The 10,646-nt window shown below is 47.3% G+C and overlaps 1 protein-coding gene across 2 annotated transcripts in view; it reads right to left on the minus strand.

Annotated features, from left to right (window-relative positions):
- DZIP1 (DAZ interacting zinc finger protein 1) overlaps positions 1-8,415 on the minus strand; it is a 38,650-nt gene extending 30,235 nt beyond the window's left edge. Inside the window, exons 1-4 of one of the 2 annotated variants that reach the window (XM_066176357.1) lie at positions 8,331-8,415; positions 6,133-6,287; positions 4,789-4,858; positions 4,222-4,716 (exon numbers count right to left, since the gene is read on the minus strand). In XM_066176357.1, coding sequence (XP_066032454.1) covers positions 4,222-4,716; positions 4,789-4,791 — 498 coding nt within the window. In that variant the 5' untranslated portion in view covers positions 4,792-4,858; positions 6,133-6,287; positions 8,331-8,415. Of the gene's footprint in view, positions 1-4,221; positions 4,717-4,788; positions 4,859-6,132; positions 7,176-8,330 lie in introns of those variants that run through there. The other variant, XM_066176358.1, reaches the window with a different exon arrangement.
- Positions 8,416-10,646: the final 2,231 nt, after the last annotated feature.

Here is a 10,646-nt window from a genome sequence, read left to right on the forward strand (position 1 = left end):
CACCACATAGCTGGAAAAAACCAATAAAGATGGGTTTGAGTATATGAGTTGAAAGATGGAAATACTCAGAAGACATGTAAAATACTCAGACATTTCAACCAAGGTAAAGTAACAGTACACAATCTTGTAAGAAAAGATATGTAGTTACATTAGTATGCGACCTAGAATCCTTCTGAAGCACAAAATTGTTTCAATTACTGTTTCTGTAATTTACCTATGAGTTTTGAATATAAATTTGAAGTCTAATTTGGATCCTGCCCTTTTTGAAATATTCTTTTTGTTCACTTAGAAATATTCTTTTTGTTCACTTATAGTTGCACAATAGAAACTACATTCTATTAATGTTCGGAACATATTAAAAATAGATGGGTAGTACAAGAACAGAAGCTACATCTACGAACTCTGTAACATTCTTTAAGACTATGCATGAGGGCCCTTAATCACTTTAGGGTCATTAATTACCTCTATCTCATACTTTTTTTCAAATAAACACAATTTAACAAACCACAGACATTCAAAAAAAGTCATTTTCACTTATCAGTGTGATGTGACAGTGAGAAACCGGCTTAATGGGTTCATGATCTTGTCACCATAAGCAATGCCACAGGGAGGATCTGGGGAACGACAGGCCGGTCAGTCTGACCTCAATGCCTGGCAATGCTCTGGAACAAATCATCTTCAGTATGATCACATACAGGACAACCAAGCAATGAGACCCAGCCAGCAAGGGTTTAGGAAAGGCAGGTCCTGCCTGACTAACCTGATCCTTTCATTACCAGATAACCTGCCTAGTGGGTGAGGGAAAGGCTGTGGATATTGCCAACCTGGACTCCAGCAAAGTCTTCAACACCATCTACCACAGCATTCTCCTGGAAAAGCTGGCAGCTCATGGCTTGGAGAGGTGCACTCTGCACTGGATTAAGAACTGTCTGGATGGACAGGCCCAGAGATTGTGGTGGTGTCACATCCAGTTGGCATCTGGTCACTAGTCGTGTCCCTAGGGATCAGTGTTGGGGACAGCCCAGTTTAGTACACTTATTGATGATTTGGATGAGGGGATTGAGTGCCCTAAGTAAATTTACCGTCAGTAAATTTGCAGACAACAATTGAACAAGAATGTTGATATGATGGAAGTGTAGGAAGGCCCTGCAGAAGGATCAGGATAGGATGGATTGAAGGACAGAGGCCAACTTTATGAGGTACAGCAAGACCAAGCACCAGGTCCTTTTCTTCAGCCACAAAACCCCTTGCAGCATTAAAGGCTTAGGGCAGTGTCTATAAAGCTGCTCAGTGGAAAAGGACCAGGGGGTGCTGGTCAACAGTGGCTGAACAGGAACCAACATACCCAGGTGGCCAAGAAGGCCAGTGTCATCCTGGCTTGTATCAGCAGTAAGGTGTCCAGTAGGACCAGAGCACTGATTGTCCCTCTATACTCAGCCTTGGTGAGGCCACACCTCAAATCCTGTGTCCAGTTCTGGATCCCTCACTACAAAAAGGACATTGAGGTGCTGGAGCCTGTCCAGAGAAGGGCAATGGAGCTGGTGAAAGGTCTGGAGGGTAAGACCTAACAGGAGCAGCTGAGCGGACTGCAGAAAAGGAGGTTCAGGGAGACCTTATCATGCTTTACAACTGCCTGAAAGGAGAGTGTAATTACACAGGGGTCAGCGTCTTCTCCCAGGCAACAAATGACAGGACAAGAGGACTCAGCCTAAAGCTGTGACAGGGAAGGTTCAGGCTGGACATCAGAAGGAATTTCTTCATTAAAAGGGTGGTTAAACATTGGCATGGACTGCCAAGGGAGGTGGTGGAATCACCATCCCTGGAGGTGTTCAAGAAATAAATGAACACTGAACTTACTGCCATGGTCTTGTTGACAAGATGTTGATCAGTCAAAGGTTGGAATTGATGATCTCAGAGGTCTTTTCCAAGCTAAATGATTCTGTGATTATGTGAAAATCCCAGATTTCATATTATATTTAAAATGCTGCCACTGGTAGTTGGGTATCCTATAAAAAAGGCTTTTCAGCAAACACTAAAGCCATGAATAATTAAGACAAATTTTGTTGAGCAAATGCAAGACCTAATATAAAACCAAAATAAAGTGATATAGTATGGTAGCAAAGCATTACTGCCAACCAAGAGGGAGCTTACAGTGTAACAGATTGCACATGATTTACAGAATTAAATTGGCTGTGAAATAATGTTATCCATTCAAGCACAAACTTCATGTCAGTTTGACTTGCTGGTAGTGAAAGAAAGCTCTTACTGCAGGAGACAGTATTAACACAGGGAGTATTTAGGTTTTGAAATACGCAACACTTTTCTTGCAACTACTTTTCACAATGTTAACCACAACATGCACTTTATGCCTACGTTGTACATGAGAATGTAAGATTTCTGAACAAAGTATCAAAAAAGTGAAAAATATTATTTAAAATTAAATTTGTGTCACTTACATGAAGGTACTAACAAGTCTTAAATTTATGATTTGTAGGTATCAGTACCATTTTAAAGTAGCATTTTATAGTTAAACTTACATTAGTGTTCAATTAAAGGCATTACATCTGGGTTCTAAAACATTTACATTAGCTGTAAAGTGCACCTCTGCTAAAAAAAAGGCTTCTTTGTAAACAAGTAACAGGCTTATTTGCAAAACATCCAAGACTTTGAGGGGATGGAATCTGAACTACCCTCTCAGGAACACCAGTAAAGCCCTTATTATCTGGCAACGCAGATCATGGCTCAGATAAATATCCCACAGCTGTTGTTTACTGATCACACTGCTACCCTGCATTTACAAACACTGGGAAGTTTCATTTATCTCTGGCATTCAAACTCAGAATCCTGAAAATACTGTAGGAACTTGAGGTATTGTACAACATCATTCCCTGAACTCATTTTTTCTCCTGTGAACTTAAATAATTTCTAGAGAAAAGAAATTGCTAACAGAGAAGAAAGAAAGGGGGGAGATCAGAAGTTTACTTTATATGAAATCAAATTACAAATGGGAAATAGATTTCCATCTCTGTTTTACTGCAAATGCCATTGATCAGATTCACAATGAGACAAATCCACTATCATGTTTTTCAGCTTCCACAGAGACAGTTGCACACTACAAGTATTTCTGGAAAACTTGGTAATATTTGGCAATCACAGTATGAGAATTATTTAAGTTTACACATAAAATGACACATGCAATCAGTTTTCTTTTGCAACACAGGACAAACTTCTTTGTGAGTTGCATAAAGTTTTTTTAAAAACAATACCTTATCAGCAGCTTGTCCTTGAAACTAACATTTGAATGCATGAACCTTGCCTCATGTATAGTTCTACTCCTGGGGCATAAGGTACCTTTCCCTTACAGAAACACTTAAGCCAACTTAACTGATGTCTTAAATATTGAACTTTGCCTGTAACTTTAAACTTAAAGAGCTAGCCTGAAATCATGTAAAGTCTGTGTCCAGTGTACCCCTTAGATTTCAGATTACACTGGAAGCTGAAATTTGCATTCCTGAAACCTGAAAATGCTAACACTGAAAAATACTTAAATCAAATTACCACACCATTGTAGCAAGACAAAAACCCCCTACCAATAAAAACAGAGTGCCATGACACTGTCAGTCAGAACAGCTATGTACTAAGGTTCTAAAGGAAGACCCTTTAGGACAGATTGCTGTGGAATCAGAGCTGAGTTAACTCACTGAAGCTCTTTACCGTCTTGCGTGAGTCACCTCTGAGTCACATGCACAAGCAGAAACTTTGTGCCTGGAGAACATCACTGCAGGACAGTGACTTCTCACAGACAGTACATTGCTGCCGATCATCAGTTCTGATGCATTTGCCCTGTGTATTCTCTGACCACACAGTTGACAGACAAGGAAAGACAGCAACACAACAAAGTAGTATACGTTTATCAGACGTTTTGTATCTGTGTGTATCTGACATTTCAGATGCATCTAAAGTGAATACAAGAGCACCTGTTAGTAAAAAGGGAATTTGTTAAAGATGATGGAGCACTCTCCCAAGAGTCTCTGAAACACAGAAGGAAAACAAGCGCCAGCAGTGCACTTGCTTTGGCAAGGTCACTGGTCCTTGCAGATCCAGCCTTTCACCCGGCAAGCAACCGCACCCCAGCAGAATAGGGCTGCTCTGCTGCCCATCCCAGCAGGCTCAGAGCTGACAAGGTGTGGGTGGTTGGGCTACCACGCCCTCTTCTCTCACCTGGTGGTAGTTGGCTCGTGCCTCCAGCATCATCTGCTGCGTGCTGATCATCTTCTTCCTCCGCCGGCATTCCTCCTTGAGCCCCTGGATCTCCTGCAAACGCTGGGCCACCTCCTTGCCCAGCTGGTCACGCTGACCCTGTGTCTCTCTCAGGGACTCCTCCAGGCTGCCGAGCTGGGCGCTGAGGTACTCCTGGGAGTGCAGCAGGTACTCGGTGGAGAGCTGTGCCATGCGCAGCAGCTTCAGCAGCAGCGGGTCTGCGGGGCCCTGGCAGTGCGGGCAGCGCTCCCGCTCGGCGCTGCAGAAGGTGACATGCTCCAGGTGCGTCTGCAGGGCCGCCACGTCCCCCTCCCGCGACACCCGTTCCACGTCCACCGTGCTCAGCCGCCGCCAGTCCGGGTTCTCGTGCCGCCCGCGGAACTGGAACGCGGGATACACCGCCGGCCCCGCGTCGGGCCCGGCCGCCGGCGGGTGGTAGGTGCGCTGGGAGAAGGGCTGCGGGAGAGAGACACGGGTCAGCCCGGGCCGGCACTCCCCGCCCCGCCGCCCGCCCGTCCCGGCGCTCACCATGTCCGGTCTCCGACCCTGCGGCTCCGCTCCGCGCCGGCGTCCTCCGCGTCGCTATAGCAGCCCCGGCCTGCGCGGGGGGAGGCGGCAGTGACGCCGGGCTGCACCGCCTCCAGCCCACCCCGCCGCTCCCCGCCCCACGGCCCTCCGGCTCCGTGCTCGGCACAAATCCCGTCCTTCTCCCTCCCGGCATCCTCCTCCCGCGACTCCCCCACAGCTCCTGGCAGCGCCGCGCTAAGGAGAGCTCTCCCGCGGGTCCCGCTGCCCCGTGCACCGCAAGCAGCGCATCCTTTACCATCTTCACACGCTACCCGCATCAACAAACGCGTCCCCGGCTCCGCTCTTACGTTCATGCACAGCTACACAGCGTACGCTTTCTCTCTCCACATTCCCTTCACTTCTTTGAGGTCTGTACGTCACCCTGTTCGCACGTTCACTTCATCAATGTGCCTCCCCATCCTATGCCTCCTCCGTGCTGCTCCTGACTCAAACCTTTCTCGCTCCACCATGACTTACACTCCTCTACCCCTGTGCTGTCCTGTGCCCTTCTCCAGCCTCACCTACTCAACTTTCTCCCAGGTGTGACAACACCTGTCACCTCCCCACCATCACCATTCATCCATATATCGTTTCTCTGTACGTCTTCACGCTGCTGCACTCTCATGTGCCTCAGCTGTTAGCTCTGTGCAATCTCTCCAGTGCTACTCCATACCCCCACCAATGCCCACAAACCAACCTCCTGTCGGGTGCTTTCAAACACCTTCCTCACCTTAACACAGTCACGCATCTTGCATGCCGCTTCCACGCGCTCTCCTCACTCATCAAATCAACACACCTCTGCCTGCTATCAGCACACACCAGGCCCACTCCTGCAACCATACAACCCAACAACCTCACCACTTCTGTTGTTCCTGCCTCATTCTACCGACCCCAAACACTTCAGCCACATGAAGCACCTCATGGCTTACATACATGACCTACGTTACCATCCATGCTCAAATACTTTTCTTTAACCCAACCAACAACTTCTGCCTGTATCCCTGCCTCACCTCAATTCCCAGTGCTCCCCAGTTCGGTGTTTCCCTTGCTCCTGCTCAATTGCTACAAACACTGTTTCTAAGCAGCAGCATCTTTCTCCTCCATCATACAAAATTACCCTATTCCCTCACTCATCCTTACTACTCTTCTCCAAAAACTTGCTCTTCCTGTTACCATTTCTAAATATTTCAGTCCCCTAGCTATGTCTGCCTTACTGCCATGTTCTACATTTATACCTCCCTAACTTTTCAGTCCCTTCCACACAAATTTCAGTTTCTCATCCTTTTGTCATTCCTAGATACGTACCTCTCCAAGAACAGTCACACAATATATATCTGATCATACACTCCATTCCATAGGTTCCTCTATATCATGAATTATAGACTCACAGAGATGTTCTCAAGGGACCTCTGGTGATCATCGTCCAATCCAAATTTCTACTGCACACTAGTTCACATCACCTGTGGCATTTAAGATGAACAGACAATCCATGACCTCCCAATACAACCTCTCTGTGCTCTCCTCCTGATGAAAACATTTTTCTTAATATCTCACCAAGTATGTTATTACCAAGCTTAAAAAATGGTTTGAATATTTTTGCCACAATTGTTCAAGTAACTGTAGGCCACTACTGTAGTGCCCCTTTGCCTTCTCCTCACCACACTAAACAAGCCCAGCTCCCTCAACTTCTTCTCGTAGATCATGTAGATCGTAACCATGTTGTTAGGCCTCCTCTGTCCCCTTTCAGCTCCTCCACATAGTTCATACTCCCCCTCCATTCGCCTCCTGAGAACTTGTAATGAACTTCAGCTCTCATCTGCACTTTTAACATCGCTGTCTCCAATATAAACAGTAACATGTCTACCAGTAATCACAATATAGAACTACTTCCACAAAAATACCAGCAGTGTCACTATGTGCACCAACACCAGCACCCTCACAAATTACAAGCTCTTAGTTTTATGTAGATTTCTATGTTGGCTGTTGCTTTTTGGACTTTGAACCTTAAGCCTACTGGTCACCCTTATACCCAAGGTTCAGTTCTATTTGGATTCTTCCGTCACTTCCACCACTTGTTTTTAATTTAGAAAGATACTGTGTAATGTTAGCAACATTGCAGTCTTCTCCTGCAAGGATGACTTTTTTGCCACCATCCTTTCCAGGAACAGTCTCCAGCAAATCTTCAAAGAAATCTATTTAATATTTTTTGATGTATATCAAATATAGATCTGCCTGGTTTACCACTGAACTCTACACTGTTTTGAGTCCTGAAGTAAGAAAAAAACCTGCTAATCTTCTTCAGAGCTATTTCTAATAAAACACAGACTCACTTCCATTTAGTGTATAAATACACTTACATTGGTAAGCAGCTGGATCTTTTAAAATGCTCAAATATTATTACTACTACTGTCCAAAATGTTCATTCCTCAGATTCTTTAAAACACCTTGATAAACAGGTATTTGAATATTTTTTTTAACAAAGGAACTGTTAAGTTACACATAATGAAATCTAACTCCCAAAGATCTAAGCCTTATATGTTCTCCATCTATTTGACACAGGAGAAATTTCTTTACATAAAAACCATGCAAATTTTGAAAACTACCACTTTGTGTGTCAAGCAGAAGGTGCCTGGAAAAGCACACATTAAATAAGGGCCTTTCACTGATAGATGCATGGGTTTAATTAAAAAAAAAATAACCAAACATTATTTAAAGCCAGCAAAGTAAACCATGCCTGAGGGCAGCTTATTCTCCTCAATCAATGTATTTAGCCAGGAATATCCATACAGATTTGAATGCTGCTCCAACTAAACCTGCTTTAACTGAACGTGACCTTGCAGAGGTACATCACCTCTGCATTATATAATGGTCTTTGTTGAAAGGCACCTTAAAAAGCATCTAGTTCCAACCAGCTGCCATGGGCAGGGACATCTAGGAGACCAGGTAACTCAGAGCTCCATCCAACCTGGCCTTTAACACTGCCGAAGATGGGAGGGGCACCACGAAGTTGACAAGATGCCTAAGCCGCTCAGGCATCTCAATGGAGATAGAAAAAGTACGGAGGGACGGAGGCGGCCCTTTTCGATCTTTTTTTTCTTTTCTTTCTGCCGGATTATCTCTATTCTGGGAGCTGTGCCCATGAGGAATTTAGGGTCATCACCCACCCGCGAGGCCGTCTCGGTCAGGGATGGCACCGCCTGCTTCCCCGGCCACCCCTCCCCTCCGGGACGGGCGGCACGAGAGAAAAGCGGCGCTTCCCCACGGCGGCGTCCGCGGCCCAGGCCAGGACCCGGCGCTTCGGGAGGCGGCCGAGCACGGCAGGGCCTGCGGGAGGCCCTGAGCCGGGCTCCATCTGCCTGCCAAAACCTCCGGCTCCGCTTCGGAGCGCGGCCGCCTCGCCGCTGCCTCCCGCCTGTCCCAGGGGAGAGGCCACGCCGGGCTCTGCCTCCCGCCACCCTCCTGCTCCCGGGCTCCGGGGGAGAAAGGGAGACGCCTGCGCTCACCTCGGGCTGCAGCTCCGCGGGTCCCGGCGGGCGCCGCCGGGCGCGGAGGGGCGGCGGGGCTGCGGCCGCTCCAGTCCCGGCCGTTACCGGCGGTGCCGCGGCGGCTGCGCCCCCCGCCCTCCGCCGGGCCCGTCCCGCGCCGGCCCCGCTGCGCCGAGGCCGCGGGTGGCGGCTGTGGAGGGGTCGGCGGCCGAGGCAGGCAAAGGCTCCTCTGCTCCTTGAAAACCTGCCCGGCAGATGTTGATGCCCAGGCGAGATGTCCTTTGTCTTGGTCCGGTCCCGAGCCTCCCCGACCGAGAAGCAGCCTTTTCTCTCCCTTTTTGTAAAATGCAAGGGAAGTTACAACAAGCTTTGGAAAGGCTGCCTGTGGAAATTCGAGCCACGTTTTGCCACGCAGTCACCGAACGCGACACGTTCAAACCTGTGGAGCAGCGAACTTCTTAGCGGGATGGGGAGTCCCTGCCGGCGCGGGGCGGGAGGCGCGGCAGGGCAGCGGCGGGGCGGGGGCAGGAGCCCGCCTGCCCACCGAAATGCGTGGGGGTTTGGGGGTTGCAGGAGCCCACCTGCCTACTGAGGTGGATTGGGGGGCTCTTAAGGAGCTGCAGGATCCCATCTGCCCCCCGAGCTGGAGCGGGGTCTCGGGATCTGCAGCACCCTGCCTGCCCACCGAGCTGGAAGAGGGTTTGTGAGGCTGCAGAGGCCCGCCTGCCGGCCGAGCTGGAGGGAGACCCGAGGGACCGAGAGCGTAGTGATAATCTCCAACGGGAGGAAGGTGTGGATCTTTCATGGGAGTTTCCTGACGTGGGCAGGAGAACACCATATCCCAGTACACGGATAAGGCCGGGAGTATGCTTTCCTGCAGGTATCTTAAACGAAGGAATGTCAGGTGAGGTTGTTATTTTTAATGAAAAAATGTATTCTAGCATGCAGATAGAATCATTCCAACAGCTACAGATTACATCAGATCCTTATGATTTTATTCCTCTTCCCTGTAAGGGTTTTGAATTGTGTTTTTCCATTATAAATGCTGTGCAGCCTTTGTGGCCACAAGAAAGATTTCAAACAATTTGTATTTAATATAAATTATGCTGGTAAATTCAGTGATGGAGGTAATCATTAGACATTTACAACACCTAATCTTCATTTAGGAATTCCATTTGGCCTGGGATACACCACTGTGTTTTCCAAAGTATGCAGACTTACTGAGACATCTACTTACCTTACTGAACCATGAAATTCTGTTGCAGCAGTGTAGATGTGGGCACATATGCTGTGAACACCAGCATAAAGAAAAAGGTAATTATTCAGGTGCTTCAGTTTTTGATGCTCCAAGGGTACCTCAGCATGCTTCAGTCGCTAATGGGTGTTCAATCCAGAGGATCAGGCTAGTCTGAAAGAAAACTTGAACATACATTAAATGTGGACATCCAGTCCTCAGTACTAGTGAGTTTTGCTTCTGCAGATCTGCATCAGTGGGCCACTAAAGCAGGCATTGCCAGAGGAAGATGCTTTACGAAGGCTTTAGTGTGGTAATCCTTAATTAAGAGAGGACTTTGAAAACCTGCAGTGTCACAGTCACAACCTCAGTGGGTCAGGCCTACAGGCAAATATGCAATGCAAGTTGATGAGCACTTTATGCGAACGGTTGGAGCACTCAGAGAGCAAGAAGCAGAAGTGCAGTCCCTTGGGTGCCCAAGAAATTTTATACCCCATGCCCTTAGAATACCCTAGTGGCAACACCACAGTCTGTTCAGCATGCCTTCTAAGGATCTCTCTTGCTATGAAAGTGTTTTTTCTATCAAAGTAAATGCTAGCTGTGTGAGAAAATGCTGGAAATGGTCTTCAGTTGATGAGGGGAGTGGTATATGAAGTGTGCAGAAATGTGGATTTTGGTTGCTTATTCTAGTATCTGTTTAATACAAAATACACAAGCAGGCATTGGATGAGAGCTAGAACCAAGATTTTATGCTGAAGGAGTGGCTCTCACCCTGTCATTCTTTCACTCTTAATTTGTTCCAGAGCTTGATTAATCTTTAATTACTAGCTGTAAGTGGAACAGCCTCACTGGGCAAGGGTGGGTATTTTTTAACCCACATTAGTGCCGAGTTCTACCCTTCTATACCTTGGTGACGAAAGTACTCTCCTAGAACAGGTGTGGATTTACTCAGAGAGGACCAAGAGCATTTGCAAGGTATTTGTGAGGCTCACAGAGGGTACCTGCGACAGGAGAACACAAAAACGAGAGTATTCTGTTCGTGGGGTGAAACCCAATTACATCCTCGCAATGGCTATTTGGGAAATATCCTGGGTAACAGG

Source organism: Chamaea fasciata, unplaced genomic scaffold (genome assembly GCF_029207755.1).
Source record: "Chamaea fasciata isolate MVZ Bird 193981 ecotype frontalis unplaced genomic scaffold, bChaFas1.0.hap1 SCAF_2, whole genome shotgun sequence".
Lineage (NCBI taxonomy): Eukaryota > Metazoa > Chordata > Aves > Passeriformes > Sylviidae > Chamaea > Chamaea fasciata.